We start from the raw sequence: 17064 nt of genomic DNA, 5'->3' as shown, positions 1-17064 counted from the left end.
GCCTCAGTTTCTCAGAGAAATGGGTTCAGCATTAGGGAAGGTAGACTGGTTCAATATAAGGACAAAGGAGTGAGTGATAGTGTTGTGACCTGAGGACATTGACCCTGATCTAACTCTCGCAGTGGGAACAAGTTGGAGGAAATGAGTGAAAGTGCACCACCACAGAGGGGGTTTGTTTTCACTTGTGTTGAATGTTTCATTCCGACATGAAGATATTATTTTGTCTGGTGTTGAGTTTATTAGAAGAGATGGCGAATATCTAGTGAATTAAATGAGATGCATGAAAAAAATACATGTAAATAATTGAGAAACCTTGTTCAAAATTTCCTTACTTCTCCTTTTTATTCCAGACAGACTGTATGTGAACAGGCTGGTCCTAGGATCCCACTCCAGGATTTAAACGGGAGAGGAATGTTTGGAATATGGAGGGGAAAAAATACATTCTTTTGAAAAGTTAACTTTATGCAAAGTGGAGACCTCTGCAGAGGTTGATGTTCTTTCCAACCAAATCAGATTTTCAGCGAGCTTGGCGCCCTTCCTGCTGATTCGTCACAAATTAAAGGTACCTCTAGTTGTAAAGTGACTTTGTTTGTGGCGCCTGACTTGTTACCACAGCAAACAAAGCACGAGGCTTGTCAGGAAATAAAATTTATTTTATTACAGACACTTTGTGCATCCTTCCAGTATGCGCGTCTGTCATTTGTAACAGATTTTGTAACATTCTTATGACATTTTGCAGTTTCAAATTCTTCAAACTGTTGTTGTTATGGTTCTATGAAAAGGATCTTTGGTTTCCCTCCTCAGTCTAGCTTTGATTAGGCTGCTCACATCATGTGTACTGTTGAACCCTGCTGTTTGTATACACCTCAAGTTGTTTGTTAAGGGACTATAGCTCGGTTAAAGGGTAAATCTGAATTATGTGACAAAGATAGTTAAACCATAAAGTTTGACCCCCTGACTTCACCTTATCTCAATGAATAAGTAAGTCACTGATTATATCTCAAGAATTATTTTCTGGTAAATTTCAGTGATTCTGGCTTAAAATTCTCTTTCTCTGAAGATTTGGGTATTATGTAAAAACTTAAAATAAAATGAATCTCAAAATGTTATTGTGGCTTACATAATCACAGGTAGTCATAAAACTGGTCAAAGTTGTCAAAGCAGTCTGAAGCAGACTTTTTAAACTGCTATATCAAACATATTATTGGAATGTTGAGTGGAAGGAAGAAATGAGATTTAAAAAAAGGTGAACAAAATCAGATTAATTTTAACACAATTCAGCTCAGTTATAGCGCCACAACGGTTGTCTCAAGGCACTTGATGAAAAACGAAAAGCTGTTCAGGACTCCCCTTTAACAGGAAGAACCCTCCAGCAGAATCTGGCTTAGTGTGTATCCTGTTTAAGGTAAATGTTTGTTGTTTTGTTTTGCATCCATTAGTTTGGTTTTCCCACTGATAGAAAAAGCTCTCACTGTTGTTCTTTGCTTGTAAAACACTGATTATTTACAACTACTCACAAATCAGTCCTAAGAAAAGGGCAGGTTTAAATTATAGAATAAATGAATTGTGACGTCGCCCCAGAAACTGAGGCTGCAGTGTCTGAGTGGAAACCATTGTTAGTGCACGCTGTTGTGTAAATGAGATAAATGGAGGCATCCAAATCTCAAGTGTAATTCCTGTTGCAGATAGTCAGGGTCATGTAAGCCCTTCTGCAGGCTGTACATGGACACACACAAACAGTTCAGCATGCTCGGGTGACAGTAAGCCTGCTGTGTGTTCCTAATCCATAGCTTATTAGTGTTGGCTGCTGTGAGGATACGACATCCATCGACACCGATTGTATCGGGTTGTGTTTTTTTAATTACAATGAGATTGTCTTCGTTCATATCTCATTGTCTTTAATTGTCTTCATCCCAGTTTCTCCTTCTGGTTGGGCTTAAACCAAATCCCTCGCTGCTCTAAACCCTAAATCTACAATTACTTAATTATTCCCTCAGATCTTTTGAGTTCCCAGAGACATCTTTCTAAATCGAGGAGGGAGGAGGGGAGAAGGCTGCTGCAAAATGCATTTCTTAGCAACGCAAGTCGCTGGGGAGAGCATTAAAATAGTGTCACGCTCAACTGCTTGAAATTAAAGTAAATCTGATCTTCATTAAAGCTGCACTGATGCTTCACAACATGGTTGTAGCCAGCCAGAACTTAGCAGCGAAGATGCTTTTTAAAGCTGGAATAGGTCAAGACTTTCGTAGAGTGCAGGGTGGAGAAAATGACGGAAGATAAATTGCAGCTTGACGGAGGGTAGAGCTGGGTTGAATGAAACATTTATAGCTATAACCTGTGGCTTTTTAACCAGTCCTGCCTAATGGTGGAGATTATAACAAAAACAAAGCACCTTCTGGGAGCCTCAGCCGTCTACAGGCTTCAACACAGCTCTGATAGTTTATATTTCATACTGGCTTGATTTGACAAAACACTGACTCCCTGCTTTAAGGTTGCTGTTTTTACTTTGTTGTGTGAATCAGGGAGAGGCTTTTGGTGACTGAAAAATCAGCTGCAAGTTTTAAATAAACCAAAAGAAACTTCAATCATTCATGTTAGCATAGTTAGGTTAATGCAGCGCAACCAGCTATACATTTAACCTTTTTTCAGGTAAATATTTAAGCCAGAAGCTTCAACCCACATTCATAAAGACACTACTAAATAATAAATGTGCTTCGACCATTTGCTAAGAAGCAACAGATGGTAGCGTGGGCAATGAGATTTAATTAAATTAGAGGTTTTTACGGGTCAATTAAGACCCTATTCTGACCTCAGCGAGCAGGGTCAGAGGACTGATTTACTGACTGCCATTTAAAGCATTTTCCTTGTACTTCATGGATCAACCTACACAGTTTGAAGACTTTTTGGTCTTGTTTTTTAGTGAGTTGTGGGGCAGTAGTACCAGTACCTTCAGTACTGTTTCAGATTTTATGCAGAAATGCAACACTTCATTAGGATATGCATTTCATTGCAGAAATCCTTCATCATCTCGATGGAAGGGTTGCCTTCGCAAGTATGTCTGGATGGATCCAGAAACGCTGCTATTAGACGTACAAAATGATGATAGTTATCAAAGGGACATAATTAGCCTGGTAAAGCTGTGGGGAGGTTTTATCCTGCATATCAACTGTAGACCTTGATCAACCAATGGTCTGTTGTCCACCCTTCACCTCTCAGCACGCCTCATTGTGTTCGTTTTTACCTGGTAAGCCAGGTAAAAACGAACAGCTGGTACTAAAGTTCCTCCTCCACAACAAACGTCTATTATCTTTCGTACCTTATTGAAAGAGTTGCACAATTAGCGCAACCCCAAGGTGTGATGATTAACTGAACTGTTGCATCATTTGCAGTTGAGGGTAAAATAATTGTAGTGTCTTTATTGGCTATAGAATTATAAATTAATTAAAACCAAAACATCAAAATAATGAATCTGCTGGCACTGCAGACCGCAGAGTTAAAACCCTAATAGTCCTAACATCTGGTGAGTGACACCATGGAAGGACAGCCACAACGTCCATCTCCAGATGAGGCTTTCAGCAGTGGGGATGTTAGATAAGGCTAGTTAATTTCCACATAAAACCTGTAAATGTTTCAGATGTTCCTCATAATGCAGTTCTGCAAAGACAAATAAAGATGTCTATTAACCTTTTAATGTAGATCCTTCTTAAAGCACCTTCCTACCAGTAACCCCATCAGGGTAATAACGCACACAATGCATGGTCCTAATAACAATACTCTAAAATGTATGACCAAGAACTACAACATTAAATAAGCCTTATATCAAATATAAATGGGTTTCCCTTCATTTAATAGATTTTACTTAAAAGTGCCAGCACTTTTCCTCATTAGGTTTCACTGGATTGTTGCTCATAGCTTCTCATCTGGTTTTCTTCTTCCTGTAAGTTGTTCTCTTCGTCCCGGTTTGCTGCCACCTCCCCGTCGCCGTCCTCCTCACTGGAAGACGACGTCGAGAACAGATCTCCCAAAAGCTCAGAAATCTCCTGTAAGGTTCTGAGAAGTTCGTCTTCCTCGCTGTCAGAGCTCATCTCCTCTTCCTCGCGGTCAGAGCTCATCTCCTCTTCCTCACGGTCAGAGCTCATCTCGTCTTCTTCTGAAGAGCTCTCTAACACATGTTCAAACACCTCTAAAATGTACCTGACATGTTGTGCTGCAGCTTCAGTCGCCTGCTGTGGGCGAAGAACGACGTAACTAAGGGTTACTCACACGTATTTGTTTCATAATAAGAGCTAAGCCACTAGCTGAAGATGGAGTAAACGTTGCCACCATGAAGAATAATCTTTTCTTGACTTACCTCAGTGTCAATTATTACATTGTTTCTGTAAATGTGTCGAAATAAAGTGAGATTGTTGAAAAGGTTGCAAAGATCTTCCTCAATGTTTTCAGGGTCAGGATTCTGCTCAGCCTCGTTGTCACTCTCATCTGACTGCAGGTCCGGGTTCTGGTCTTCCACAGACATTTTGCTCTTTGTGTTTTTGTGTTTATGGACCCTTTCAGCTTCTGAGGCTCACCAGAATGGGTCAGAATTCCTGTTGCCACGTCTCTGCTGTGTTTACTGTGCTCGGAAACGCTGTTGTGCTTTAAATCAGGGATCGTTCTGTTGTGCCGTCGGGTGTTCTCAAGCATATGTTTTATTTATTTTTGAATGAAAAGCCTACGGCAGAGGAGGTTTCCATAGTGCATACAGCTTCCATAAAGCTCTCATAGATGTTGTTACCTCTCCGGTTGATTCCTAGATGGAGTGTAATGTTGCAGAAGCCGCTTTACCAAAGAATGTTACGTGTTTAGTGTAGTTTGGTTAAAATACTGAGTGGCAGATAAACCAGAAAATAAGACCATAGCTCAGAATTGTTTGTTTGAACATCCTACTCGATTCGACGCGACTCACATAGAAAATAAACAATGTGCGGGATATTAGAACCTCCCTACACGACGTTCTGCACATAAACGCTGCAGTTAAAGCCAGATATTAACTTTTACTCTCCGAGGCAGTCTGGGAAAGTATGGAATTTGTGTTTTTCCAGGCCTGGATAAGTCTGAAATAAGAAAGTCATAGTATGGAAAAATATTTGGACCCTATCGTAATGACTAAAAGTTGTCTTTCACTTCCTTATGTCCTTTCTTTCATCCTACCTTGTCATTCCTTTATCCCTCTACACCTTGTCTCATCCCTCCTCCTGGCCTTCCTTCATTGGGTTCTCCCATCTTGTGTCCTTCCTCTCGCTTCACCTTTACTGCACCCTAGTTTCCTTCCTCCTTTTGCCCCATCCTTTGCGTCAGTCTGTGGTTTTTGTAGGTTCAATATGTCAACCCCTGTAGAAAATATCTTCCATAAATTGATGAAAAATTTTAACTTTTATATTTTGAAATGGGCTAAAAGCGTAGAAACTATGGGAGTCCTTCATGAAAAATTTGAAGGAACTGAGATGAACCAACTTCCTCATATTTTGACTTATTTTAAGTCATATTTGCCACTTGTTATGAATTTTGTTTAGTTTAACTTCATCTGTTTTCATAGCTGTGAACTATATTTTGTTAGAATTAGTTGACTCAAGATAATTTGTCTGTTTTAAGCCTGCACTCGTTGTACAGTAGATGGTACATTTTAATCACAGACTTTGTAATGCTGCTTGGTCTTTGTTTTTATACAGCGAGCTCCGCAGGCCGGCTCGTCTGTGTTGAATCAGAAGCCGAGCTTCCCGCCGACTCTCACAGCGCCGCCTTTGGCCTCCTTCCAGGCCTGCTGTCGGACAGATGAGCGCTACAATAGGCGATGGCTTCTGTGATCCAGCTCCAGATCTGTCCTTCCTCGTTTAGTGTCCCCCTCAGATGAGGGCTGTCGTGTAAATCTCTATCTGCTACGCAGGCGAGGGAGCGAGAATGTGGATATGCTGTTGTTTGTTCTTTAACTAGGAGATGTGACGTCGATCATTTACCCATCAAATAAATCTGTGTTCTCCAGGTGGGATGTGTTATTCCATCTCTGTCAGGATATTTAACTTGTTTACCATGCCTCCCCTGTTTGCAGTTGGTCGTGGGAATTTGCTGTGAGCTATTTTTGCATGATAAACGTGGCCCCACAGAATGACACTCATACACACACACATGCATATTTACACACTGTTTGATGTGGCCCTATAAATGGACTAAGCTTCATAAAAGATATAACACACAATGTGGCAGGAGACCCAGATCTTTATGATGTGTTGCAAATAAAAGACAATAGTGGGATTCGTTGTATAGAAAAAGATTGTCGCTTCAACTTTGCTTGTTTTAAGGCAGACTTTTTCTCCTTAATTTCATTTTTTTATCTGCAGCTTTTACTTCTGGATGCATTAAAAGTCTCGTCTTTCAACCGTTTAAAATGCGACTCAATAAAGCTTCTTTACATTAAAACGGTCGGAGTTCAGCTTTTTACACTGAGCTCCATCAGCTTGAAATCCCAAGAATCTGCACTGATGACACAAGCTGTGAGGAAACACAACATCTGCCTCAACAAGCGTGATGGTCTGGGTTCCAGCTCACAGAAAACTGCAAGGAGAAACATCAATGCAACCTTTTCTTTCTTTCTTTCTCCTTCTTGTTTGCTCTTGTATAAAAGACCCGTTCTTAAAACGTTTTGTATTCACTGAGCATGCTGATTTGACATTTAGGGGCCATTTCTATTTTAAATAAATTTTTTTCACTTTTATTTCTAGTAAATTAGGATTATTATGCATAGTACATGATGCATGGGGTTCCTTTTTAAGTTTTCAAGCCTCGAAAATTATGGAATTTGATTGCACCAGATAACCTACAGAGGTCACCTGTGTGTAATTCAATCTCAGCTAATTTATAAAGGTCATAAAATCCTGTATAATTTTGCTTCCACTTCATAATTGTCTATTTTTACATAAAATCCAATAAAAACACAAACTTTGTGGTTTTAATGTGATAAAATGTTACAAAAAAAAGTTCAAGGGCTATGAATGCTTTTGCATGCTTATGCATGAGCATAAGTATGGAAAAAATAAAAATGAGGACAGGAAAACCTTTATTTTGCTGGACTTTAGTCCTTCTTTATTTTAAGAAAAATAAAATCAACATTTCTGAGAAATGAATGACTTTTTACGCTAATTTATATCTGATCATTTTTGGTTTTTGAGATCAGGGTTTTAAAATTGACCTCAGTTTCCTAAATGTCACCAGTCACACAAGAGGCAGATATAAACACACGTAGAATGAATCCTTAACATGTATGAACTGCTACATGATGCAATTTTACACTTGGATGTAAAACATTTCCGACATATTCTGCAGCTGTTTTTTGCAAACGCTGTTGAGTATGTCATGTTATGATCCAGTCAACCAAACCCAAACATGATTCCTATGTGCAGAAACATAACAGAAATGGGGAATGAAGGGCTAGAATGGGAAGGCCCCAGATCAGATTATAATGCAACTGGTGTATCCTAGTGGTAAAGATTTAAATAATATTTATAGGAAACATGTCAGATCTAGTCAATTTTGGCACTTCTCGCTGCAAAAATAGATCTTTTTAAAGCCTGGTCTGGTTTACGGTTTCAAAGAAGGATAATCCAGTCCGGTTATGTTCTGAATTTAGTAAAATAACTTGTCTTTCAGATGTAAATTCAGCATTGTGTTGTTTTCTGATGATGGGAACATTAAAAGGATAAAACCCAATAAGGAAAATGTTTTAGGCTCAAATATCCAGAATCTTATCAAACTTGAAGGAAAGGTTGAGGAAATTGGAGTTTCATAGTGTTGAATTTTGAAGAGTTTTTTGGACCCTTATATGCATTGCAGATCTTTTCCCCAAAGGTAACGGAAACAAAAACAGTAGGCTTTTTGACCCATGTGCTGCCTGTAGTGGACCACTGGTTCTGATCAGTGTAACCGTCAGAGGAAATGAAAGTGAGAGCGAGATGCCAGCTGGCATTCCGACCTGTTGAAATAATTCATTGTCCCCTTTATCAGCAACATGGTGCTCCTGTATGTCTTAACAAGCTTCATGTGAGCCTCGTTTCATGTTTAACACGTGGATATAAACGCAGTCATCTTCACTGGGTTTTTTTCTGCCTTTTTGCTCGTCTTTATCTGTTTATGGTGGGGTTTTCTGCAATAATAAAGCTGTACCTGTCGGGTTGGCTGTGTGATGCTCACATGCTGCATGCTCTATAGCTGAACACAAATGCACATATCACACATGCCAATGAGGGACAGGCTATCTTTGTTCTTGGGATTACACAAAGGTTTGAATCTTGATGGTCAAGACCCTTTGAGAAATATTTTTGATTATACAGGTCCTTCTCAAAATATTAGCATATTGTGATAAAGTTAATTATTTTCCATAATGTCATGATGAAAATTTAACATTTATATATTTTAGATTCATTGCACACTAACTGAAATATTTCAGGTCTTTTATTGTCTTAATACAGATGATTTTGGCATACAGCTCATGAAAACCCAAAATTCCTATCTCACAAAATTAGCATATCATTAAAAGGGTCTCTAAACGAGCTATGAACCTAATCAGCTGAATCAACGAGTTAACTCTAAACACCTGCAAAAGATTCCTGAGGCCTTTAAAACTCCCAGCTTGATTCATCACTCAAAACCCCAATCATGGGTAAGACTGCCGACCTGACTGCTGTCCAGAAGGCCACTATTGACACCCTCAAGCAAGAGGGTAAGACACAGAAAGAAATTTCTGAACAAATAGGCTGTTCCCAGAGTGCTGTATCAAGGCACCTCAGTGGGAAGTCTGTGGGAAGGAAAAAGTGTGGCAGAAAACGCTGCACAACGAGAAGAGGTGACCGGACCCTGAGGAAGATTGTGGAGAAGGGCCGATTCCAGACCTTGGGGGACCTGCGGAAGCAGTGGACTGAGTCTGGAGTAGAAACATCCAGAGTCACCGTGCACAGGCGTGTGCAGGAAATGGGCTACAGGTGCCGCATTCCCCAGGTCAAGCCACTTTTGAACCAGGAACAGCGGCAGAAGCGCCTGACCCGGGCTACAGAGAAGCAGCACTGGACTGTTGCTCAGTGGTCCAAAGTACTTTTTTCGGATGAAAGCAAATTCTGCATGTCATTCGGAAATCAAGGTGCCAGAGTCTGGAGGAAGACTGGGGAGAAGGAAATGCCAAAATGCCAGAAGTCCAGTGTCAAGTACCCACAGTCAGTGATGGTCTGGGTGCCGTGTCAGCTGCTGGTGTTGGTCCACTGTGTTTTATCAAGGGCAGGGTCAATGCAGCTAGCTATCAGGAGATTTTGGAGCACTTCATGCTTCCATCTGCTGAAAAGCTTTATGGAGATGAAGATTTCATTTTTCAGCACGACCTGGCACCTGCTCACAGTGCCAAAACCACTGGTAAATGGTTTACTGACCATGGTATCACTGTGCTCAATTGACTTGCCAACTCTCCTGACCTGAACCCCATAGAGAATCTGTGGGATATTGTGAAGAGAACGTTGAGAGACTCAAGACCCAACACTCTGGATGAGCTAAAGGCCGCTATCGAAGCATCCCGGGCCTCCATAAGACCTCAGCAGTGCCACAGGCTGATTGTCTCCATGCCACGCCGCATTGAAGCAGTCATTTCTGCAAAAGGATTCCCGACCAAGTATTGAGTGCATAACTGTACATGATTATTTGAAGGTTGACGTTTTTTTTATTAAAAACACTTTTCTTTTATTGGTCGGATGAAATATGCTAATTTTGTGAGATAGGAATTTTGGGTTTTCATGAGCTGTATGCCAAAATCATCCGTATTAAGACAATAAAAGACCTGAAATATTTCAGTTAGTGTGCAATGAATCTAAAATATATGAATGTTAAATTTTCATCATGACATTATGGAAAATAATGAACTTTATCACAATATGCTAATATTTTGAGAAGGACCTGTAGAATCAACACAGTTTCTTCTAAGACTTTTTCAGAGTGTCTACTTTATGGATAATTTCTATGTTAGATGCATATCTGACGTTTTTTGTGCAGGCTTCGGTGTATTGTTGATGTTTTCTTGTCTAAATCATCAAATCGGTCCTCATCTAAGCATCTGGTTTTCTCATGAGGCCTTCGTGTGCGTTTCTTCCTGTCCAAACATTTGACATGAATGTTGGATCCATTTGTACAGTAGCATTGGGTGGATTTCCTTCAAGCGCTGATGATTGCTGAAGCCTCGGTGAACGTCAGTGACATCCACAGAAGATGAATGTCATTTTTAAATGCATGTTCAGGCCTGTTCAGCTTGGAATATTTACTCTTTCTTTCAATCACCATGATGTTTTTGGAGCTAATTAAGTTCTTGCAGAGAATGTTTCCAACACTTGTACAATACATAGCAGAGCATCACAGCGCCAGCTACACTTTTATTCTTGTCTGTCCATCAGTCCAACCCCTTTTACTCTTATGTGTGTTTAAAGACCATCAACTGCTGACTTTATAGTTTTTTTTTTACATTTATTTACAACATTCTTGATCTTTCTGGAAAAGTATGGATTTAAAAAAAAAGTATTTACCACGTCCTATTGTCCATCCACCCACCCATCCATCCGTCCGTCTGTCTATTCCTCTGTACATTCATCCTTAGCCTGTTTTTTTTCTAGGCTGTAGATTTAAAGTTTGATCACTATAGAGCATTCACATTTAACTTCTGTTTCTGCTTATAAAAAGACTGAGAACTCTATAAATTTGAATTTAGGAAGAGTGAATTTTTTTTTACCTGTAAAATGTGTAGGAACCCTGTTTTTGGTTCCAGTTCTAAACAAATCCATAAAAACTGTAATTATTAGGTTCATTCACTGATGTTTTTTCTTGTCCTCTTGTCCTAACAGGATGCAAACTACTGGCTACAGGTCCACCGACTGGAGCATGGCGACGGTGGGATCCTAGACTTAGATGATGTCCTTTGCGATGTGGCTGACGACAAAGACAGAGTGAGTTGTGGCTCGAACAGATGCAGGAATTTCTTGTATACTTAAGTCTCCCTTTTTAATCCTGAGCTGAGTCATTAATGCCACTGTGAACGAGTTTCAGTGGTAAACTCAGACCTTGACCCTTTGTGAACTTTGTCTTATGTCCTGGCTCTGTTCGGCTCTTCAGTTGCCCTTGGTGTCTTTGGAAGTGCTCAAGTGTGAACCTGACATCAGAGACTCTAACGATGATTTATTGCTCGGAGGTCATAGTGTCAAATTCTCTTATCTTAAACAAAAAATAGACAGGCTGAGAGGAGTAGCTGTTGCAACATGAGGTCAGAGGTTAGATTTGCTGAGAAATTTATTGGCATGTCTTTGTTTTTGCATGCAAGCCAAGCATAAAAATTGTAGTGTTGTTATGGTCTGAAATGGCACTGAAACTATCTGGGAGTGGTTTTCTGTGATGGTTTACTGAATGTGCGTAGGATAAAATGACTTATTCTGAGGCTTTTATGAGGTATGTGCTTCTTATTACAGATGTTAGATCTAAATGAAAACAGCTAATGTAGCTCATCTCAGTTATCTAAAGTACTCCGTTTGCTTTATCTGCTTTTATAATCTGCCTATATCTGCAGTAAAGGTGCATAGAAGTGCTTTCTCTCAGCCAGCCGCCATCATTATGTCCGTTTCCCACCAGCCCCCTCAGCTGCCCATCTTGCCTGCAGGCCTTCTCCATAACATGTCATATTCGAAGGACTTGATCACATTCACTGACACATACCTGCAGCGTTCTTTACTGTGCTGAAGCACCACTTGTTGAGGGGTCACTGAGTGTTTTGGTTTTCAGTGAGGTTTAAATGTTTGTATTGTTTTCATGCAAAGCTGAAATGATCAGAAACAGCTGCACCAGAATATCAGCTGTGGACCGTTGGGTTGTCAATGCTTTGAATAGGGCTATTTCTCCTCTCTACTGATCCTAGATTCTGTATTTGAAGAGCTTTTAATTGTGTTCTTCTGGCTTTGCCAAGTCCATAACAACTAGAAAGCATTGTCTTCTGTCTTTATCTTTAAAAAGTACTGCCTTCAAGTTGCTATGCAAATGTAACTGAAAGACTTCTTTAAGAGATTTTTTCTGCACTAGAGGCCTTTATTTTTCATTTATCAACAGTAGGCAGACAGGCAAAGAGAGAGGGTGAGACATTCGGCAAAGGTCACCGGGTCGAGGACGGCCGCATCAACGACTATAGCCTCTATGTGGTCGTGCGCTTAACCCCTACACCACCAGCGCCACGCCGACTGAAAGTTTTCTTAAGGCTGACACAGAGATTCACCAGAAATCATCTGATGACTAAAACTGGATGTTTTTTAAGTTTGAATCGCTCTGACCCTTGACCGGCTGTTCAGAAACTTAAAAGCTCAACTTTTTTCAATTAGTGAAATGACCGTACCAAAGCGCTGCCATATCATGGAAAAACCTACGTCCTTTGGTGTGGTACTTGTTACTGAAGGAAGAAGACACGAAGTGAATTATTCTCATCATCAGAGTCAGAGGAAACACTGAGATATGTAAAACTGATACAAAAAGAAACGATTTTCTGCAGCATGATGAGACATGTCTTTAGTTCACTGTGAGAGAGAGCAAAAGTTTCTGCAGATAACAGGAAGGCTGGATGCAGTACAACAACGTTGCCCTATTTATCAACTTTTGTTTTTTACATTTGTCTGAAAATCAGCTAAAGTTTGTGTTCAGGTAAGTCTAATAAAGTTTTTGTTATTTTGAAAATGACACCTCTGTGTTACCAGAGCTCATCCAGTCGCATTATTGTCACAGTTTTGAAGAGCATCAGGTGGCTGGCACTGATGATGTGAAGCAGGTTACACCGAATATGACATGAAACTCCTGAAATTATCTGTTTTTCTTGCTTCAACAAGCTTCTGGCATATTTGTGTCTGGATATTTGACCACTCAGATTCAGACTGCTTGGTTTCCTGTCACCAAACCGCTGTTGAATCATGGTCAACAAAGGCCAATCTAGAAGCTTAACATTTAGGTTATTTGATCCATTTCAAAACCGCCTTTGTTATGTTTAGGGTCTTTCTGGTGGAGATGCGTTTGGAAAATGTTTTTTAGTCTAATATACCAGTACATTTGTCAGTTAAAACAGGCCCACATCACCATGCTTGACCATTGGTTTATTATTTTAAAGACTCCATCAGAAATACTCCCTGTCCTTGTGGCAGATTATTCTTTATTTTTTTTAATCATAACTCTTTTCTTCCCAGGGGATTTTGCTTCTCCATATCAGAAGATGATGTTTGTGTTCTGAAACGCAACAGACTTTTCCAACTTGTGGAACTCTACAATTCTTTTTAGATCTTCACTAGACTTTTTCATCGTTGCAGATGTTGGTCAGTTCAGTCATTTCTGTGAAGTAAAGCCTTTTAATGCAGGCAAAGAGAAACTACCAGCTACACCCAGCCGTCATTGCCAATAACAACCTGATAGGTCTTGGCCTCGTGAAGTTGACATCCTTGAATCTTCAGCACCACTAATTAAAAGATTTTGGCGAGTTTATGTTAAATATTTGAGCCTGGTTTTGTAATTTTGGCCTCAAATTAAAGTTAGATTCAAGCCCTTGCGGAGTGAATGTGAACTGTATTTATTGTGATGTCAGCCTTGAAGTGTCTTTCCATTGATCCAGACTGACACAGATTTGGACTGGGATAAGAGGGGAAACATAAAACACATATGAGAGTGAGAGTGCCTCGGTTTGCCCCGCTAAACATGACTGGTGGTCTCTTGGCAGCTGTGACTCATCTCCGATATTCCTCTGCAGCTTTTTAAAGACTGGAAGGAATGTCTGGCACTTCACACAGGGATATATTTATAAGCTCACACAGGAATCTTCGGAATATAATATCCAGAACCATTTTAGTACTAATGCTTTGTGTTTGAGGCTATTGAAGCCCGGTCATGTCTTAAATGATCAGCTTTAATACAGATTCAGAATGTGCCATATGCCTGGAAAAACATCAGCTTGTCTTCAAACTTGTTATTCCCTACTCTCTCTCTTTTTCCATCCTTCCCTTTCTGCCCTCTTCTTTTAATAAGGGGGCTTCTTGTCTTTTAATGGTAAACCAACTTATCTGTGACCTTTATTAGCTTTGGTCTTGGAGACTTGGAGAAAGCTGCCTCTTCACAGGTTCAGGTGATGTTCCTCATCTTGAGCTCATGGAAAATTCTTCATTTATACTGGCTGGACGTTTTGGATTATGCTGAATGATTGTGATGCACACACTGGACGTTTTTGCATTGTTTGCGCTGGAAAACATAGTTGGTCTGTGGTTTGAGGTTGAGAGAAGTGTCGAGCTCAAATGGTTAAACTCTGGAGCCTGGCCAGTATTTTTCCCGATAAGTGGTTTAACCAAAACAAAATGATTAATGCTTAACAATATGTGAACACTGAAGCTTTGGAATATTTACTCAATATTTAGGATGTTAAACTGAGAAATTTCACATGATTGTGTTGCTTAGATGTTTCTTTCGGTATTTTCCAGCTCTGGATAAGTATAAACAAAGAAAACAGAGTTTGGAAAAATATCTGTAGTTCCGCTCTTTATTTCCTATCCTGTTGTCTAAAGGTTTTCCTTCCTTACTTTCTTCCTTGTGTTTTCTTCTTTTCTTTATTCCATCTTTCCTTCCTTCCCTTCTGTCCTTTCTTTCCCACTTTTGTTTTTGTCTTTACTTATTCGCTGTATTGTATTCTTTGCTTTATTTCCTTCCCCTTTTGTTTTTCTTCTTCTTAACTTTCTTCCATGTGTCCTTTGTTATTTTTTCCCCTCGTTCCTTTGGGGCTTCTTCCTGTTTCTTTTCTTTTATCCCTTCCATCCTTTCCTGTTCTTTCCTCCGTTTTTGCCTCCTTCCTTAATATTTTTGTCCCTCCTTCCTTCCCTTGTTTTCTCTGTTCTTCCTTGTCTTTCCTTCCTTCCTCGCTTTCTCTTTTTCCTTCCTTACTTTCGTCCTTCCTTCCTTCCTTCCTTCGGTTTTTGCAGGCTCTATATTTGTAGCCTGACCTCAGTATAAATGTTTGCCATTTTGGTATTATGTCTTTTAAATGTTCTTAATGTTCTCAAAATGACTGAAATCGGGACATTTGAGTCTGGAAGAGTCTTGCGTTTTTTTTGTTCAAATTGTGTTGGAGTGCCATTTGAATTAAAAAGCAGAGCGTCGTATCTAGAACTATGAATAAAACAAGTTCAGTATTAGTTGCTTTGTGGCATATTACACAGAGATCCTTTGAGAGGCCAAGCACAAACACTTGAGCTGCAGACCCTCCTGTAGTGATGTTTCAACCATGAATGATGGAAACACCGTGTGGGTGTGTGTGGGTGTGTGGACGATGGGGGTTTTAGCTCTGCTTGTGTTAACTCTTGAAATAATTTGATTTTCTTATTACATTAATATAAAACAGACGTTCAGGCAAAGCAATTATTCTAGTTTAAATTCTACATCGATTTTTCTAAGGAATTTCGCGTCATTTTATAGATGTTTTATGCACGTTTTGATGCAACCTGTAGAGATGCAGCACTCTAACTTGTCTTCCACCAAGTCCTGACAAACTGAATGATCCAGACTCTTGTGTATAAGGAATGAAGTCTAATATTTTTCATCTTTGTGCATTAGTCGTTGATCCAAGTGCTGTCTTGGAAGGAGCGGAATATAGAGCAGCCTCCCTGCGTTTCAGACGAGTAGACAGGCGGAGTGACAGTCAGGAAGGGAACACGAGGTTAAATAAACCCAGAGGAGTTTCCTAAAGCGGTTGCCTTACCCCGTCACAGAATATCAACAGACAAGCAGGCTGCCAGGCTCACACTTTGCTCTGTTTTCATCTCTATCTAAACTTCAGGACAGTCAAGGTCTGCTGCTGAGTAAATGGGTTATTAACTAGAAACACTGACTGACTCTATGGTGTTGAAGTGATAGAAAATGAGCCTTGTAATTAAGGGGTGTAATAACTCGTAACATATGGATGAAAAGAGGGCTGACGCACCAGAACAGAGGAGTTTCTCTACATTTATTGACCTAGTGTCTCTGCGTTTGACCCATTTGTTGTGTCTGTGGTTCATATTGATTTTTCTAAGTGCTTAGGCGATGAGATGCAGTGAAACTAAATCCCGCAGGGAATCCTGAAGTGTAGGTGCTGACTGGAGATTTTTTTCTGTGTAGGTTTGAAACCTGCAGTTTTACAAATAAAGAGAAATACTTTTGTATTTTGGGCAGTCTGGATAATGATTTCCTCTGTTTTCATATTGATTTGATCGTTTGACTATTTTGGACCTTTTGATCATGAAAGTTTGGTGCCAGCTGAGCCCGATTCGTCACCGTTACCCAGTGAAAGGAAACAAACTAAAGCGCAATCTGTTGCCTCTTCTCAAAGCCATCTAGGAAGATGGAGACCATAGATAGAGCTGCGTGATGGGATTGAGGCCTGGATCGGTGCCTGTGTGGAGCTCCTCTAACAACAGCATTGCTGCGATGGATGAAAGGTCAGCCAGAGCATTTGTGAGGGTTAAACAGGAGAATCAGGACACGCTGTCATGCTTGGAATATCTTCCTGCTTTTTAGTGATTTCCGGTTTGCAAACAGAAATAAACATCATTTCCTGAGGAGATTTTTCACCAGGAAATTCCTCCAAGACTTTTCAGCGAATAAAAGGTAAATAATGCAGGATATGATTCACGATAAAACCCTCAAACCTAATGACGTCCTGTCTTATCTCTCAGTGCAACACTCCAAGTTGGACATCACCGTCTCATCAAACTGCTGACGAGCCGACCCCTCCTCCAGTCTCCCTCCAGAGGCAGGGCTGGGGATGACCTCATTTCTTCCAGGCTGGCCCTCCTCTTTCTCCTCCCCTTCCACCCCACTCTTTTCCTTCTTTTCTTTCCGCTTCTTTCCCCTCATAATGAGAACAGGATGACGACTTTTATTCAGCAGGATGTTAGAGAGGTTTTGGACAGTACCTCACTGAGGGGGGCCAACCATGACAGAACCAGGTTAAAAAATAAGCTGAAAATGGTAGAA

The 17064-nt window shown here is 40.2% G+C and overlaps 2 protein-coding genes across 10 annotated transcripts in view; one reads left to right on the top strand and one right to left on the bottom strand.

Annotated features, from left to right (window-relative positions):
- pard3ab (par-3 family cell polarity regulator alpha, b) overlaps positions 1-17064 on the top strand; it is a 327405-nt gene that overhangs the window by 44601 nt on the left and 265740 nt on the right. For all 9 annotated transcript variants that reach the window (XR_007038822.1, XM_047369396.1, XM_047369390.1 and 6 more), the window contains exon 2: positions 10899-11000. Coding sequence is in view for 8 of the 9 variants with exons in the window: in XM_047369396.1 (XP_047225352.1) it covers positions 10899-11000 (102 nt within the window). In the remaining variant the exon portion in view is untranslated. The remainder of the gene's footprint in view (positions 1-10898; positions 11001-17064) is intronic.
- LOC124870594 (protein Ycf2-like) lies at positions 3820-4587 on the bottom strand. Its single transcript, XM_047369397.1, has 2 exons — positions 4352-4587; positions 3820-4226 (listed from the first exon to the last, which is right to left on the bottom strand). The coding sequence occupies exons 1-2, from the start codon at positions 4514-4516 to the stop codon at positions 3885-3887; spliced, it is 507 nt and encodes a 168-aa protein (XP_047225353.1). The 5' UTR covers positions 4517-4587; the 3' UTR covers positions 3820-3884.

This window comes from Girardinichthys multiradiatus, chromosome 6 (assembly GCF_021462225.1).
Source record: "Girardinichthys multiradiatus isolate DD_20200921_A chromosome 6, DD_fGirMul_XY1, whole genome shotgun sequence".
NCBI lineage: Eukaryota > Metazoa > Chordata > Actinopteri > Cyprinodontiformes > Goodeidae > Girardinichthys > Girardinichthys multiradiatus.
Note: the sequence above shows the minus strand (reverse complement) of the source record. Positions and strands in the feature narration are given on the sequence as shown.